The sequence below is a fragment of the Rousettus aegyptiacus genome, unplaced genomic scaffold (genome assembly GCF_014176215.1).
Source record: "Rousettus aegyptiacus isolate mRouAeg1 unplaced genomic scaffold, mRouAeg1.p scaffold_m13_p_7, whole genome shotgun sequence".
In the NCBI taxonomy this organism is placed as follows: domain Eukaryota; kingdom Metazoa; phylum Chordata; class Mammalia; order Chiroptera; family Pteropodidae; genus Rousettus; species Rousettus aegyptiacus.
The window spans coordinates 83,086,000-83,104,603 of record NW_023416310.1 but is presented as its reverse complement, the minus strand read 5'-3'; the positions used below and the strand labels follow the sequence as shown (position 1 = coordinate 83,104,603).

At 49.7% G+C, this 18,604-nt stretch overlaps 1 protein-coding gene across 1 annotated transcript in view; it reads right to left on the bottom strand.

Annotated features, from left to right (window-relative positions):
* The window catches only part of CCNJL (cyclin J like), a 44,728-nt gene that overhangs the window by 7,892 nt on the left and 18,232 nt on the right, over nucleotides 1-18,604 (bottom strand). The window contains exon 3 of the mRNA XM_016167108.2: nucleotides 13,266-13,479. Coding sequence (XP_016022594.2) covers nucleotides 13,266-13,479 — 214 coding nt within the window. The remainder of the gene's footprint in view (nucleotides 1-13,265; nucleotides 13,480-18,604) is intronic.

The window sequence follows — 18,604 nt, the reverse complement described above, 5'->3', positions numbered from 1 at the left end:
CTGATTATCTGGAGTCCCAAATTCTTTTTTTTTTTCCTATGATTATGTGTTCTTTGTGCAATTAAAATATATTTTTTTGGAAAAAATTGTTGCAACATTGTCAAGGTTTCCCCGAACCCTGTGCTGTGCTGAGCCAACCCGGTTCGCAGGCACTCAGTAGGGATGCGCTCGCTCTTCTCCTGCGGAGCAGGAGGCGGCATGCTGAAGGTCACAGCCCGAGCAGAAACGTGCCCCGAGCTGGGAGGGGCACTAAGACCCTTCCGTGGCATTGCCGGCAGCCAGCAGCCTATTGCGATGGGCAGATGCGCTCAATCAGATTAGTTTCCTTCCTGTCCTCAGTGCTTTTCAAGCCTGTCAGAGCTCCACTGCTCCCCAGCCACCAGGCCCAAGAGGATTACCCTGAAATGGGAAGGGCTGTGATTACTGAGGAGTCTGAATTCACCTGCTGCTTCTTGGGCACCCACCACAGAGCATGCCAGAGCCAGGTAGAGGGAGGTCTCACCATGGTGGCTCTGAACCTAAGAGCACTAAACTCCACAGGCTGCTCACTTGCCACCTAGGAATATGCCCCGTGCAGATATGAAATGGCCGCGTGGAACTTAAAGGGCTTAGGTGCCCAGCACGCAGAGACGCAGGGTCCTGTGCTGCGCTGGGCACTGTGCTCTGTGCCGGACACGCACTGACATTCAGGTGAGTTCTGTTCGGATCCCAGAGACTCAGAGAGAAAGCTCCGAGAACCCACCTCCGCACAACCTTGCAGCCTCTGCTCCTAACTGCTGGCCAGCCGAACCCAGCTTAGCGACGATTCTCCAGCACAAAACATTTTGCAGCCAGAAAAGGTTTTATGAGTTTCCTGGTGTTGCACGTGCCTGGCAGACATTTCCTCCCCTCCTCCCATGGCTGTGAGTGGGGCCAGTCCTTTGTCCTCAATGCAGCCACCACCGAGCACCAAACCGCCACTCAGCTGCCTGCTCCTTATCGACAAGACAAACAGCGCAGACAACAGATGCCTGGAAGTCTTCAGGCGGGCCCCAGGGGGACGGGGGTGGGCAGGCAACAGAAGTCCGAGTCTTTCCAAGGCAGCAAGAGCCACAGACTCTCTTCAACGTGTTCGATGTGTTCTTTATTTGGAAAATGTTCAAATCCACAGAAAACATGAAAGAACAGATGAACGAGCCCACATGACCCTTCACCAAGATTCATAAGCTGCTGACTCTGCACTGCTGAGGATATGTGTAGCGGTGTACACATGTGTGTGCATATACGTACATAAATACAGGTTTTGCGGACCATTTCTAGTTAAGGTGCAGGTGTGACATGCCCCCCTGGACACTTCGGCATCCATCTCTAAGGTCATTTCCCTATATGATCATCATACTATTAGGACTCCTAAGAATAGCATTAATGCAATAACATTTTCTAATCATCCATATCTGATTTTCAGCAAGGGTCCCAAAAATGTCTTTCATAATCTTTTTTGTTTTTGGATCCAAGAGCCAACACAGCTCACACGTGGTGCCTCTTATGTCTCCTCAGTCCTGTTCTTTCTTGATTTTTCACGACACTGACTCTTTAAACGAACCCAGGCCAGTCGTCTTGTAAAAGGCCCCATATGCAGGACTGTCTGATCGCTTCCTCCTGATGAAACGGTTTGGGCAAGACAAGCACAGAGGGATGTTCCGCCCTCACCGGATCACTTCGGGAGTCAAACAACGTCAGTTTATCCCAGCAACAGCGACGCTACGACGCTACGTTGGATCGCTTAGCTAAGGTGGTGACACCACCTCTCTTTATTACAAAGGCGCCATTTTCCTGTGAACTTAATGAGCAGTGTGTGGGACGACACCTCGAGGCTCTTAAAATGCTGCTTCCCAAAACCTTTCAACGGTCTGACATCCACAGGCGATCCTTTCCTGAATACATTACTACACTGGTGTCAAAAAAGAACTTTTAACAATCCTATAGTTTCATCTACTACATTATTTTTTTGTGGCTATTTACTTTATCAACATACTTCTAAGATTAAAAAATATATATATATCCTAAACCTATCAAAGCACTCATTCTGGGCCGGGGAGGATAGGCAAACTCACAAGAACCCTTAGTTTTTGGTGGCTGGTGGTGATAGGAAAGCCTGCAAATGATGCATCTTCAGACCCCTCTGCAAACCCAGCTGACCGGTTCCTCTCACCACCCCCAGGGGCTGGTGCAGAGAAAGCCTGGGCAATTCCAGGCAGGTCACACAGTTAGTGGACCTAAACCCTTGACCACACACTGCCCATCCAGCAGGCCTCGGGCAGGCACACGCAGACTGGCCGGCAGCTGCCCTGCCCTCCGCAGCTCACGTCCTGGTGTGGACTCTCTGCCTCTTGGCAATTAGAGTGTCACCTGGGGAAGTCCCACCTCGGTTTTTTCCCACCAAGTGGGAAGTCCCACCCATTTTCTTTCTTTCTTTCTTTTTTTTTTTTGAATGGTATTTTTTTTTGTTGTGGTGGTAAAATGCATACGACATAAAATTTACCTTTTTAACTGCACAGTTCAGTGGCATTAAGTACATTCTCACTGTTGTGCAACTAATCTCTGTAACACTTTCCATCTTGCAAAACTGAAACTGTATGCCTACGAAACCCTCACTCCCTTCTCCCTCTTCCCCAGGGCACCTGGTAACCACTATCTTGTATCTATGAACTGACTGCCCTGGAGACTGGTTTTTTTTTTTTCTTTATCTATAGCCCTAGCCATCGAGCCTCACGCACCAAACATGGTTCCTGACTCTTCTGAATTAGGGCCAAGAAAAGCAACACTTTTAATTACTTAAAAAGACAAACAAAAACATACTTTATTTTGGAAAATTTTAAATATACCAAAAAAAAAAATAGAGAAAACGTTATAGTAAACTCCCAAGAATGCATCATTCAGCACTAACAAACCTGAACACTTACACTGCCCTTAGAAAAATTCTTAAACAAAAAGACAAACAGCACAGAACAGGATTCTATAAAAAGTCAGTGTTGCCCTATTTCCAATGCCCAGGCCTAGCGTGGCCTACTCTCTCCTAGACTGGCTGCTCCAACCTGTTAATCCCCCAACAGTGCTTCATGCCCGGCAAGGTACCCAGTGATGGACTCATTCAGGGCTACCTGCTGCCCACTCAGGAGCTAAACCTCGGCTCAGAGATGAGGCCCAAGAGAACCAGGTTTTAATGCAAGAGCTGACTACACTTCTTTCCTCAAGAAGTGCAGCATCTTTAGGAACAAGCAAAGCTACCAGCCAGGCTGTGCTGGATACCCAGAGTGAATGCTCCAGAGGCTCCAGCCTCCTTCCCCTGGACTGTGACCTTGAACTCTGCCCTCCTGCTGGTGGTTCCAGGGTTCTCAGAGGAGGAGAAACAGGGGAATATCTCCGGGCCTTTCTCAGATGGGTCCTCCCCACTGGGGTGGGACTTCCTGTGGTGACACTCTGGTTGGCAAGAGGCAGAGTCCCCACACACCAGGATGTGAGCTCCAGAAAGCACGGCAGCTTCAGGCCAGGCTCTGTCCCCGTCGGGCAGCCCCCAGGGAACACAGGAGGCCTCAGGGAGGGGAAGCCTCTGCAGACTGCCTGTTTTGCCCTCACAGGCGCTCTGCTCATTCTGGTGACAACCCTGGGAGGCTGGCAGTGTTTTCTACATGGAATCAGAAGTTCAGAAAGGTTGAGTGAGTTGCCCAGATCATCCAGCTAGCTGGTAAGGGACAAAGCGAAATGCACAGTCTGGCTGTGGGCTCCATGAGGGCGGAACCACATCGGTCCCGTAGAACGCTATCGAGTCCCTCCATGCAACACAGCATCTGGCACAAAGTCAATACTTAATGAAATTGTTGTTGTTGTTGTTTTGGTAAATGAGTGAATAAATGGCTCCAAAGACCAGAGCCTTCTAAACCAAAAGTATAAAGTCTCAGATGTTGTCACAGGATCCTCACAATCCTGAGGTCTCCATATGAATGTAATTACGTGGGAGCAGTACGTCCCATGGATGACGGGGACAGGCCAGTTGCGGCCCCTCCCCGTCTAACCACCCCTGTCCTCCACAAAGATGCGTCGTCTTCTTCTGCTCATGCTATTGAGCAATTTAATCCTAGAGCCTGTCCACTAAGGAGCTGCCTGAGCAGCAGGACGTAGTTTCCTCACGGATGGGACTGAAATCGAAGAGTGAGTCTCTAATGGGATACTTTCTATAGTAAGGTGCCACCCCAACTCTGGTCAAACCAGCTTTTTCATTAAAAAATAAAAACTAACCAAAAACACCTCTCTGGCTTTCTGTAGTTACTGGAGAACGGAAGGTTGCTGCTGTGGGAGGCTAATGGGGCATCACTCACACGTCCGGCACACAAGGGTCTTTCCAAGGTACCAGGGGAAACGGATTTTGTGCAACGTGATGGAGGAGGCAGGATTCGAACCCCAGACCTGCACCCTCGGGCAGGCTGTTTTGCTTTGCGATGCAGCGTGGAGGGAGGGGCGGAGGGGACTCTGACGATGGTCAACGTGCGGGGTGCCATCAAGCTTGGTACCCCACTCACTGGTCGGCGTGGTCGGGGGCAAGTCTCAGCCTGGGCCTGTGCGATGGGAATCACACAATCGTGGTGAGGATGACACGAGGGCTCGGTGGCTGAGATGCGGGCCTGGCGCTTAACACTAGAAGTCACGCGTCTTTATAAACCTGAGGGCCACCCGAGCAGGCACGGGTACAGGTACAGCGGCAGTTCAGTTTCTGGGTAAGATGTGATGTAGGGGAGAGATAAAGTCAGGGACAGAGCATGGAAACCCTCCAGGTACAGGAGAGAGCCTCAGTGACTCGCCTTCAGGGGAGGGAGGAAGCTGTGAAGGACAGGGGTGGGGAGCACAGAGCGCCCTCCCCCTCATCCCCCTCCCCACCACCGCTCTGCCCTTAAAGGCTTGCTGCAGCCATGTTTCCCATCTCTGGCGCCTCCAGGGATCCGGACCTTAGGAAAGGTGCTGCAGAAAGGAGCCTCCAATGCCAGCCATACCTGGGCTTCAGGGGCCCTGTGGGCAGACCCGGCACCCTCCCTCCTCAGGAAACAAAGAAAGAGCTCCCTTATGGTGCCTCGCTCCTTTCTCCCTGAAGCAAGGCTGTTCTGTTCACGGCTGCACCCCTGGTCTCTGAGACAGAGCGGGCCTCGATAAATACTGAATGAAGGAAGGAAGGAAGGAAAGGATGAATGAATGCACATTTCTGACAGGCTGAACTGATTCTTGAGGCCGACTTTGGAAACAGAAACTAGAGATGAGGTTTCTTCAGGAGGAAATTATAAAAATGCCTCCTAGGTCAGAGGTGGCATTCAGCCAGCTGGGTCACACACCGGCTTCCCTTCTGGCTGCACGGATTTCCCTGTCTCAGGATGGAGCCATTGGTGCCACGACTTCGCACGGTGGCCGTGGCAAATCCCTGGCTCCTCTGTGCTCTGATTTTCAAGGAACCCAAATAATTTCACTGATTGTTTGAAAGCAGGGCCTGTGGGGCAGAGGCCACTTGTCATGTACACAACTGGCATCTGGAGCCATCTGGAGCTAGGGTCAAGCAAGGGCTTCGTGCACGGAACAGAGCTGTCTCCTGGGATGAAGGTCACTGCTGTGCAGAATGCTCATGCCCCACTCACCAGGGCTGCTCTGGACCAGGCCTGATGGGGCTGTGGCTGCGGGAAGAGCCGAGAGTGAATCTTCCTGGGCAGAAGTGAGAAACTGTGGACACCAGGGGCCCTGGGTCCCCTGTTGCTCCAACCTCTGCAGGGAGCAAAGGAGAAAGAGGAGAGGCAATCTTGGCCACTTCTCTCGAGGTCAGAGGGGAGCCACTTCCAGACTTGAGATCCGGTTTTGAGGGCTGACGTTTTCGCCCAGGTTAACACGTGGCTCAGAAGGCAGAGCTGCGGGTCCCCCGGCCACCTCTCCATTTGCTGGCCCGAGTTTTCCTGGTTCAGTCATGGAAGGAACAAAGGCTGCTATTGTGTAGTGGCTGAGAACGACTCAGGGGGACAGCCACCTGGGTCCCCATCCCAGCCGTGTACCATTGGGCAAATTACCTAACTTACCGGGCCTCCGTTTCCTCCTCTATCCACTGTCTACTTCACAGGATAGTTCTGGGAATTAAATGAGTGAATTGAAGCAAAGAACTCAGAACACAGCCAGGTATAAAAACACCCAATAAATATTAGTCATTCCATGATCAATGGGGCCAAGATCAGCCCTCTGTCCTCAAATACTGAAAATACATATTTTAAAAATGTTCTGAGTTTGTAACTAATTTTTATTTTATTCTTTATATATATTTTTTCTACATTCTACTTTTCTACAAAAAATAAATATCACTCTCCTGCAGAGAAAAAAATGGTTTAAACTTCTCAGAAGACAAGACACCACTGATGGACCCCAGAAGCCAAAACTGGCAGAGTAACTGCCAAAGAAGGTTCTAGAACATGGGTCCAAGACTATCAAGGCATGAATCTGCTTTACAAGTGCCCACAGGTCAGGAGTTGTCATATTTCCCTAGAAGAGCCTCATAAATCCCAACATGTCAGTGACAAAGACTTCCTGTCTAGACATCGAAATGCTTATAATTAAAATGAAGACCTAGGAGGTTGGGAGAAGCAATGCATGCTCCTTAAAAATTCAGGCTAACTCAGCTAACATAAAAACAATCTCTGATCTCACCACCCAGGGATGTAACAGGCTGGAATTTCCTTCGGGTCTGAAATGCAGTTGTGATAAAACCTGCTGGTATTATCACACCGGTGCTGACTAGACAGTGGGTACCCAGGGGAGGGCAGGCTGCTGTGACCTGGGAATAAGAGATCTAATGAAAAAGGACTCAGGCAATAGCAGGAGAACAGGTATAATGTGATCCTGGCCGTAAACAGGGGAGAAGGTGCTACAAGACGTAAGTATTCCGTACAGAGAGGGTTCCGGTGGAAGGAAACAAAAAGAAAATAAAGACGAATGTCCAGCTCCCAGCAGCCCAACTGCAGACAGCACAAAGAGCAGACAGGGCACCCGAAGCCGGCGTCCCGGACACCTTCCCACTGTGTGAGCCAAGCTGTTCTCCTAACGGGAAGGACACTTGCTTTTTTCTTAGAAGGGCAGCTGGCTTGTTCTCGGCATGTGCCCAAAGACCTGTTGGTAAGGTCTGGCTTGAAAGCTGCTTGAGATGGGACTCGAGCTATTTTGTGTTCCACTGTCTCCCAGGCTCAGCGCATAGTAGGTACATGTATGTGAAATGAATCATCTTTAATGACAAGGACTATGTAGACTTTCCTTCTGTTCACCATTTCCTCGGGGCTGAACAAAGAGTCTGGCAGATAGCAGAGGTAGATTAAATGTTTTCGGAATGATTTACCTGTGTGGGATCAAGGGCTCCTGAATCTCCATGTTCCATTAACTCGTGCAGGTTAAGATCCCCACACCAAACACACAGACCCTCGGAGAACCCCAGGCCCTGGACAAACAGGTCTGGGCACCAGACTTGCTAAGGCGAACTCCACAATTTCTGAGTTTCCAGCCCAGCCAGCTGTCTGACAGGCACTTCACAAAAAAATCCTCCCCCTGGAATAGCTCTAAGGCTGCCAGTCTGCAGAGATGGGAACCGGAAATGGAAAATTACCACGTCTCATTCACTACGCTGTAACACTGGAGCCCCGAGCCCGGATTCGTGTAGTGTGGCCCTCACGTGACACATACCACCTCTTCCAGCATGCCCTGTGCTGTGCAGCCATCCCCAAGTGCCACCGATTAGAAGGTGCACCATGAATGCTGCAGCAGCTTTTCAGAGGAAACAGTCAATAACTGTCACATTAAAGGCACAGATCTAATGTAAGACCTGCTCGGATTTCTGAAGCACGAAACCATGGCCGGGAGGAAATGTCTGATCCCTGCTGGGCACTCCTGCTCAAGGCCTGAGGAGCTGTTAAATTTTCTCCTGTGCACAAGGAAACCACATTTCCTTGTAGATCTGGGTTTAATCCTGTAAGTCAGTCTCACGTTTTGTGCGAAATATATGCCTGAAAAAGGCCACCTAGAAAAAAACGAACCCATTTGCATGCACTGCTCACAATTAGTGCCTGGAGGCACCCCAAACAGCCCCAGCCTGGAAAGCTTGCGGCTCTAACCTCCCCAAGCAGGAGGGATGAAGGCTGCTTTCAAGTTTCCAAAATCTCTGAAGGGGTGACCCCAACCCTGCTGTCAAAGAAGCTGCTTCTCAGAAGCAACAGTTGCCAAATAAAACAGGGAGGGGGAAAAGGAGGGATGCAGGAGTGAGTGAGGGGGAGGGAAGGTGGTCTACTGAGCGAACGACAGGCCTCTCCTACAACCTCCCAGGAGCAGCGCAAGCGCCGGGCAAGCGATGGAGTTCACCGGTACCTGCCCTAAGACACTACCTAATGACGTCCAGCTTAAGGAGCCTTCAAAGCGACTGGTCTGGGAACTCATTTCTCCCCTGGACATCCTGGACAGCACAAGGCAGAAAGGTGGAATGCAAATGCACTCTCTGCTGGGAGCACAGGAGAAAAAGCCGCGGGGACACTGGTGAGGGGCCACATGGAGGATGCACATTGTCCCGCTTCTGAGAGGTTGCTGCTTAGGTGGTAGGTGTGGCTCTGAAGGCTCCTGCAAATTAAGTTCAATTTAAGGAAAAGGGGATCTCGTGAGGTGTCGGTTTTGTTAAAACCATGGCAAGGCGATTCAGTGCTACTTGTCAAAAATCTTAAATGCGCAGACGCTTTGATGGAAACAATTCCACCTCTGCGAATTTATCTCACAGACATACTCACTTCGGTATACAAAGACACAGGGACAAGGACAGTTGCCATATCGTGTGCAGCAGTGAAAAAAAAAAACCATGTCAATAACTGTCCATTAAATAGATGGCCGTGTTTATAACATGGAAGACTGCAGTCAATAAAAAGGTAAATCCACATAGGCTGACAGGAAAGATACTCCCTAATGTACAACGAAGAAAGCAGCTTTGGCATTTAACCCACTTGCATAAATATATGGCCAATTCTCGTTATTCACAGTAATTATGGTAAAGTCGCTGGGAACACGGGCCAGTGAATGCCGACTCACGCGTCCAGGGAAAGAGGCAGGGTTAGGGTCCTGTGTGCCTCCGATCACGACCGATCAATACATAACCTTGTTTCGTGTATTTCTGTGTACTATTTTGCTGATTCATGATCGCAGACCTGATTCATGAGGGCACTGTAACTCCTGCCTACATGAAGCTTATCTCACACACATCTTTTCTCCCTAAGGCGCACGCAGCCTTCTCGCACTGAGGAACACCAGACAGACTCCCGGCACTGAGGCTGGGGACCATTTTAAACAGCAACATCACCCGACAAGCCGAAAATGAAGAAAACGCAGCACCACACAGACTGAAACAAAGGCCACTTGTGTTAAGTATGAGAGCCGAAAGAAGGCCGAGCGCTGCCGCGTTCCACGTTAGCCGGGGACATGCGTGCGGGATGACACGCACTTTCTGCTGCTCTGCACGCGCCCACGAAGGACTGCGGAAGTTCTGCGCGTACTGATTTTGGGGCTGAAAACACATTTTAGGGAGCAGGTGAATTCGCAAGCATGGAATCTCTGAAGCACGAGGCTCGACGATATGTTTGTATACGCTCGGAACATTTCTAGAAAATATACTCGATCAATGTTGGAAGACTCTCCTTCCAGAAGTTATCTCTGGAGAGAAGGATGGAGAGAAAAAGGATGAAACGGGGAAGAAGGGAGAGACTCTGGCGATTTTGTTTGCTGGGAAGACTGTATGGGTGTAACCTATGCTTCATTCCCCACCCCCCATAAATGAAAACAGCTTTATTTTCCCAATTACGAAAACACACAAGTACATCTAAGTCCAGAAGGATTCACACCAGACTGTGGGAATAGGATGATGGGTTCGGGGCGGGGGGGGGGGAGGGAACTAGTTTTTATACTAGGTACTTCTGGTATCTTTCGGATTTTTTACGGTGAAAATGTATCTCATGCCCCTTATATCATAATAATGTCTTACGTGTAAGGCCACTGGTCCCGCCTTTTGTTTCTCTGGCTTTCTCTCCCACCCTCCTTCCTCTCTCGCTGCTTCACGTCCTGGGGCTAAGGACTCGACACTTGGTTATGTGAACTATCTGGAATAAATAAATCTATATGGACAGAAAACAGATGAGTGGTGGCCAGGAGCTGAGGGTGGGAAGGAATGGAAAGTGACTGCTGAACGAGTGACTGGGGTTCCTTTTGGGGTGATGAACATGTTCTGTAACTAGACAGTGATGACGGCTGCGCAACAGCGTGAATGTAGGAAATACCACAGGATTGAACTCTCTAACATGGTTAAACTGGTGACTTTTATGTTATGTTGTGCATTTTACCTCCATCAAAAAAAAAATAAAATTCCGAGCTGTGTGACCTTGGGCAAGTTGTTTAGCCTCTCTGAACCTACGGAATGAGCGGAGGACAGCAGGACCACACAGGCTGGTCGTGTGGATTCCGTGTGATGTGTGTGTCGAGTGGCTGGCACAGGGCTCGGTGTGCAGAAAGGGGCCAGTAAGTAACGAAGCTGCTGTCACCAGGATGACGATGCTGCCCCGTCCAAGCCAACTCACCTGTGCAAGCCACTCACCTGTAAGTCGTAGGGTTTCCATGGTTTCCAATTGTCGTTTTCATCGCACAGCAACAACAAAAAAGCGGTTGGGGGAGGGGTACCGTAGAAGACGGAGGATCGAAGGAAGAGTGGCTCTGCTCTATTTATAGGATATTTATAACTGCACTATATGTAGACTGTCTTGTGTTAGGTAGGAAATGCAAACAATTAACCTGGTCACAGAGGGACGACGCGGAGGCTCTGCCACTGGTCCACCATGGGACGGCTTACAAGCTCTTGCTTTTTCCACCTCCTTCTGTAGGCCTGCAGGCATGGGTCCTGGGCTGACTGCCGTTTTAGCGGGCAGAGGGGCTGCACATGGGTAAAAAGGCTCCACCTGTACAAAGGCTCTTATCTGAAAGCAGCTCTTAGAACCTAAGAACTGACAGGTGTGGAGGAAAGAAGAACTGTGGCTCCTCTTATCTATCTGCAAATTATTTGGTATGGAATTAGCAGAACTTCAAACTCCCTGAGGCAAGGTGACCCCCCCCCCCCTTGTGGCTGACAGTCAGCTTATGGAGAGGGGAGGGAGGGATGAATAGGATTTCAGGCTGTCATGGAAACTTTTCTTTCCTTGGGCCTCTGAGCATATGGCAGGTGTCCTGAAAACCCCAGTCCCGCCAGAGGCTGCCTGCGGCCCTCAGACAGGAGGGTGGGGGCCTCTGTCTCTCTGTCTGCGATGTCCCCTCCCTGAGCAATGGCGGCAGCAGCACAAAGGAGTCTCCAGTGTGCGCCTCACGTCCCAGCTCCCCAGACAGACGCTGGGGGAGAGCTTCTGTGGCCCCATGGAAATCTAAGTCCCCTGGCCCCAGCGGGCCTCGATGCAGCCCACAGATCACAGACAGCAGCAGGCCAAAGGCCACCGCGCAGGCTTTCCCCGGGCCGCCTGAAACGCAACGCTCGCTCTGCCCTCGGCTGACGGGGATGTCTTGCAAGCCCCACATCTCTTCCCAAGACCAAAGGGAGCTGAACAGTGCTTTGGGACTTTGAAGTAGCACACAGACTGGACTCTCAGCAAGACTGACTCCTCTGTGTGACACGAGAAATCCAGCTGGTCCAAGGTAGAGAAAATCACGAACTGGGAAGCTATAAACCCAAAGTGGCCAAAGGGATTATAAATAACAGCAGGTGGAAGGCGCCAGGGTGGAAAACGAGACTGAATTTTGAAAAGTCTAAAGCTTCTGGAACTAGGTGATTGTGCCTGTGTGTGTGTGTGTGTGTGTGCATGAGTGCGTGTGTGTGTGTGTGTGGCAGTGGGCCAGGAGCAGACAAAGCCATAGGAGACAATAAATGCCATCTTCTTGCAGCATCAGGATAGGGGCTTGTGTGTGGACGTATAATAAAATAGGACAATAATGTATTGCGGAGGAGACAGTAAAATGTGATTGAATTTTAAGGAGAAGATACCAGATATCGAGGAAGTGTCATGATGGTCTGAGCCCCCTTCAGGGCATTCTGCTCCTCTGTGTTAAGGGCGACTTGGACAAGCATTGGAGCCCAGCTCTAAAGGAACCCCTCATTCCGTTCATCTCATTTATCCCATAAACATTGTTCTGAGGTCTTATGATGTGCCAGGCTCCTTTCCCGCACTGAAATTCACCGTTCAGTGGGGGAGGTCGGTGTTAACGGAAAGCACGTGACACCGTGGGACTGGATATCAGGGAGACCTTACCTGCTGAGGGCAGTGGGGGAAGGCTTTTTTGGGGGTGCCAGCCTGAGTAACACTGAACCAGGACCGGACATGCAGGAGAAGGGAACGGGAAGCTCCCCAGAGGGAGAGAATAGCACGTGCAAAGTTCCGTGACCTGACCGGGCTTGTCTGGAACCCACGGAGCGAAGGGGAGAAGGGCCCAGGGTGAGAGAGGCAGGACCTTGACTGCTGGCCTCTATCCTAGGAATGTCGGTCAACTAGAGGGTGATTTTAAGTGGCACGGTGGCATGGCAGAACTGTGTTTTAAGGAGATGACCCGAGCAGCAGCACGTGCAGGTAGGAATCCCTGCCAAGGCAGACAGACGGCCAAAGCTAAATGCTGTGTTTTTGGTGAGGCCTCCTTGGAAGACACAACCTTAAGAGGGCTGGACCCAGGCCTGCTGACTACGTAATACGCCCTGCTGGGGTCCTGGTCAGGCGGTCACATTTCTAAAGACCGCTAAGAGCAGTGGTTGCTTGCTAGGGTTCCCCTCCCGGCACATTCGGAGGCCCCATATCAGGGAGCAGGTGATATTGGGTTAAGAGCAAAAGGTTCTGACACTGTGGAGTTCTGGGCTCAAATCTTCCCTGCTGTATACTAGCTGGGTGGCTCAGGGCAAGTTTCTTAACCTCTCTGTGCCTCGGTAAAATGGGGTACTAAAAGCATCTGTCTCCTAGGATCACTGTGTAGATTCACTAAGATCAAGATGCTAAAATCCTCACCAGTTAGCGCGGTACATGAGAGATGATGAAGAAAATGTCGACTATTAGTATTAATAATAATAGTTTGCACTCAGGGATAACCACAGAGGACACGGAAACGTGCAATGATTTGGGAGCACCTCGGCTCCCAAAGGAGAAGGCAGCTCAGGGGAGGCAGCCGTTGGCACGTACTTGCGAGCAGGAGGCAGGAGACCGCCACGGCGTACAGCTGCTTGGAGGTGACGATGTTATAGCGGTCCAAGAAGTGGTCCAGCAGGTAGACGGCCAGGTGCCGGGCCGCAGGGCAGAGCTGGCAGTGGCTGCTCAGTAGGGTCAAGGTGTCCACAAAGAACCGGCGGCTCTTCAGGAGTGGGGAGTGGGCTCGGAAGGTGGGCAGCTTCAGTTCCTAAAACAGGAAGGGAAGAAGGCGGGTCAGGGCTGCCTCCTGAGAGCTTCAGATGCCCCAGGAAAGGAAGAGGTGGGAGCCCTCACGCTGGCTGGTTGGGGGCACCGATTCCCTCTATACCCTGTTCACTCCCCTTCAAGACTCAGGACGGTGGCCCCTCTGTTTCAGACATTCCATCCAGCCTCGCTGAGCGCAAGCTTGTAAAGTGTCACCCGCACGATGGCAGAGGCGGGTGAAGGAGACAATCGGCTCCTTTCCTGGGAAAAGGCTGACTGACGGAGGTACACAAGGCCGGAACAGAATGTAAGAGACGTACATCCGAATTCTGGTCCTACTACTCAACCGAGCGGTGCTCGCCTGGTCACTCGACTTCACCTTTGTCTCCCCGTCAGCAGATAAATGAAAAGCGAATGTAAAGCACCTAGCGCACGGCAAGCTCTCAGCGTCCACAGATTAGTTCTCTCTGTGGATGGGGTTATGAGAGACAATTAAAAAAAAAAATTCAATGTAAAAAAAGTTCTTAAAATAGTACAAAGGACTCCCAAATACCCTTTGCCCAGATTTATTTGTTGTCTCTCTGAAAGCATGTATACTTTTTTCTAAAAGTTCCAGGTATCATATGTCCAATTCAATGTAAAAAAAGTTGTTAAAACAGTACAAAGGACTCCCAAATACCCTTCACCCAGATTTATTTGTTGTCTCGCTGAATGCATGTATACTTTTTTCTAAAAGCTCCAGGTATCATATGTACCCCCCCCCCAGGGGGCAACTTTCACTTCAAAACTTACACACTTCCGTGGTATCTGAACTTATTTGTATAACATGGGAAAAACCATGACAGGAGAAATTTTCTTATATGTCTTACAGGATTTTTAATTTAACCGAAGCAGATCAGACATGACTCATTTAGGAACGCTTTAGCGACGTTTTGTCAAATAAACTGAAGAGAAACAAAACCGAGGAGAAACAGTGAAGAAGCTGGCAGAAAAGGAGCTGTGCGCGCTCACTGAGGGCGGGTTCGCTGGAGGACGAGATGAAAACAAACCCGTGTCTTTCCTCCCCCTGCACACGCCGCGTCACCCTGGGGCTCGACTGAAGCAGCAGCAGCAGCTCTGCGACTAGCAGATATCTGTGCATTCGTTCATTCACTCATTCGTTCATATTAATTCATTCATGTCACTCAATAAGTATTAAGTACCTTCTACACATCAGGCATTCATCATTGTAGGCGCCGGAGATACAATCTGGTATAAGATACACAGAGACCCAAATGTAAGATTGAATCTGCAAAACTCTTAGAAGAAAACAGGAGCACATCTTTATGACATTAGATTAGGCAATGGTTTCTTTGCTATGACGCCGAAAGCAAAAGCAACAAAAGAAAAAAAAAAAAAGGTAGCTAAGTTGGTCTTCAAAATTAAAATCTTTCATGCTTCAAAGACACCATGAAGAAAGTGAAGAGATAACCCACAGAATGGGAGAAAAATGTTTGGAAATCACGTAGTAATAGGAGACTGTATTCGGAATACATAAAAAAACTCTTACGACTGAAGAATAAAAAAGTAAACAATCTAATTTAAAAGTAGGCAAAGGCCTGACTAAACAGACACATCTCCGAAGAAGATGCAAACGTGGCCAATAAGCACACGAAACGGTGCTCGACATCGGGGAAATGAAAATCAAAACCGCGATGAGGTCGCTCACGCCCATCAGGAAGGCCAGTATAAAAACGAAAACAAAGTAAACGTGTGCTGATGAGGGAGTGGACAAACTGGAACCGTCACACGCTGCTGGCGGGAAAGCAGGACAGTGCAGGCGCTGTGGAAAGCCATTTGTTAGGTCCTTGGAATGTGGAACGCAGAACCACACGGCCCAGCCATTCCAAGCCTTGGTATACACCCAAGGGAAATGAAGACCTGCGGCCGCACACACCAACGTGAACACGAATAATCACAGCGGCGTGTTCATGACAACGCCAAAATGGAAGAACCCAAATACCCATCCAATGATGAACGGGAAAACAAAATGCAGTACGTAGAGCCACACGATGGAATGGTAGGAGGCCATAGAAAGAAATGAAGTGCTGATACGCGTTACGACATGGATGAACCTTGAAAACATGATGCTAAGTAAAAAAAAAAAAGCCAGTCGTGAAAGGCCACACACTGTATGATTCTATTTATACGAAATGTCCCATACGGGCAAACGCACACAAACAGAAAGGAGACTAGTGGTTCCTGAGGACTAAGGGAAGAGGTTAATGGGGGTGACTGCTAATGGAGATGGGGTTTCCTTTTGGGATCATGAAAATATTCTGAAATTAGATAGTGTTGATGCCGCGCAGCTCTGTGAATTCACTAACCACCAGTGAACTGCATACTTTAAGAGAATGGATTTTATGGTATGTGAGTTATAGCTCAATAAAGCTGTTGTTAAAAAAAAAATAAGACAGACACATTGCCCACTTGCATGGAGTTTATGGCCCAGAGGGAGAGATGGTGATCGAATAATAAGACAAACACAGAATTCCAAACTGACGGACAGCAGGAAGGCAGGCTGCGGGCACAGTGAGAGCCCCCCACCTTCTCTGAGGGGAGGGAGGTCTGCCCAGGAAGTGAAGCTGGTGAGATTTCATGATGGGAGCTCTCCTCCTCTGGCTCGTTCCCCCAGAGAGCCTGAGGCCAGAACACAGATCTTGGGAGTCCCAGAGCTTCCTTCAGAGAAGGCACCCAAAGCCTAAATAAATCAGTTCCTCTCCCTTACAGTTACACATGAAGAAACTGAGTGAAAAAGTCCTGGAACCCCAGGGCTTTACTTAACAAGCGACAGATCTGAGATCAGAAGCCTTTTAGTGTATTTTTCTTCAGACCTTTTATTTTTCAATCGTGGAGAAGAGTTTTTACCCCCAGCTTAACTTTTGGAAGGAAAAGACCTGACTGCTTTGTGTATTCTTTATCTTCATTACTTGATAAATTTATGCGGCCACAAGGGACTTTGAACTCCTTGGAGGGTGGAATCTCATCTTTGTTTTCTCACAACCCTGGTATGATCAGAACATGGTCAGGTGTCCAATAACTAATCGATGAAGAGACGAAAGGAGGGAAGGGGAGAAGAGAGGGAAGAAGGACTGGTGTGCAGAGGTGAGTACACAGTGCCCTGGACCCACAGAGGACGGTGTGGCCACCTGTAGAGAATAGCGCGTCAGTGGGGGCTTCTGAGAGAAGAGATCCATCTAGCCAAGTTTTGGGAAGACGTCTAGAAAGTGACCTGTTGAAGATGCAGGAAGGAAAGCATGCTTGGCAGGAAAAGCAGCACCTGCAAAGCCACAGAGGTGCCTTTGTCCCATCTGGAGAATCTGGAGTGCTTGGAACAGCCAGACAAGTGGAGTAAGCTATGCCTGGACAAAGCAGACTGGGAGGGTGGGCAGGTCTAAGATCATGGCCTGTCCTGAGGGCAATGGGGAGCCACCGAAGGGTTTAGAGCAGGGCACAGACATGGGCACAGTATGAAGATCTCTTGGCCAACCTCCTCCCAGGCTGTGACGGGACAGCTGGTAGCGGCAGCCAATGAGGGGCTGCAGCTCCCTGCAACAGTGGCCTCCTCCCCAGCCTCCGGCAATCCCCCCACAAGTCTGCAGGCTACTTGTCTATTTCCTCTAAGCTCTAAGGCTCTAAGGCTCTTGACAAGAAGCGACCACAATCACAGATCTTTGGTGTTCTGTAGGCAGCAGCTACCGGAAATTAGCCAAGTGAACTTCGGCCCGGGCTGCACTGCCCTTATTAGGGCAGTTCAAAGCCCCCAAACACAAGTCAGATAAACAACATCCTAACTTCCCTCCCTGCTCAACTCGGCCAAGCTCAACTCCTTCTGGATTTTCCTTTGTGCCAACTGGGAGAAGAGTGCTCAACAGCGTAAGTCTTCCCTCTGCACACTTTCCTGGAAAAAGGGTCTACCAGCTTGAGCAGATTCTCACAGGAAGCCGTCAGTGCATAAAAGAAAAAGTTACGAACCTTTGGGACTGGTAACAGCGCATGGCAGGAGTTAGCAGGCAGGGCTTCCTGGAAAGGCCAGTCTCGGTGGTGGGCAGGACTCTGAAAGCTACGACGGCTGCCTGCAATGTTCTTCATCCCCCTTTCTGCTCGTCCCTCGGATACTGGTTTAAATGTCCTTCCCAAGAGAGGCTTTCGCGACCCCTCACCATTCCAAATCGGGACTCCCTTGTTTTCTCTGTTAGCACGCTGTTCTTCGCGGCCAAGTATTTACTTATTTGTGTGTCTCTCCCTGCTAAACTCTAGCTCCCGGGAGCAGGACCCACGCTCGTTTTGCCTCTATCACTTGCCCAGTCCCCAGGTTGTGCCTGGCACAGAGGCAGGTGCTCAAAGAAAATATGTGCATGAGTAGAAAAGAATGAATAGCCATGAAAAGACATGGAGGAAACGTACATGCATATTACTAAGTGAAATAAGCCTATGCGAAAAGGCTATATACTATCTGAGTCCAACTATAGGACATTCTGGAAAAGGCGATGCTTTGGAGACATGAGAAAAATCAGGGGTTGCCAGGGGTTGGGGTGGGGAGGGAGAGATAGTCAGGGCACAGAGGATTTTCTGAGGAGTGACACTTCTCTGAATGACACTAAAATGGTGTATACTTGCCATTGCACATTTGTCCAAACCCATGGGATGAACAATACTCAGAGTGAACTACTGAATTATGTGAACCCTAATGTGAACTATGTGAGCTATGGACTTTGGGTGACAGTGATGTGTCCATGTAGGTTAATTCATTGTACAAAGGTACCATTCTGGTGGGGGATGCTGATAATGGCGGAGGCTGTACAGGTGTGGGGAGCAGGGGGTATATGGGAAATCTCTGTACCTTCTGCTCAATACTGCTGTGAACCTCAAACGGCTTAAAAAAACTACATCAACTAAAACAATAGGATGTATACAAGGACGCCCCTCTCTGTACCAAACAGATTCCTCCCCCAACATATGGGGGAGCAACCTGGCAGAGACTGTGCAGTCAGGCAGTTCTGGGGTGGAATCTCAACTCCACTATGTACTAACCTCGGGCACACGAACTCTGAACCCCAGCGCTCTCATCTGGAAAATGGGGGTCACGC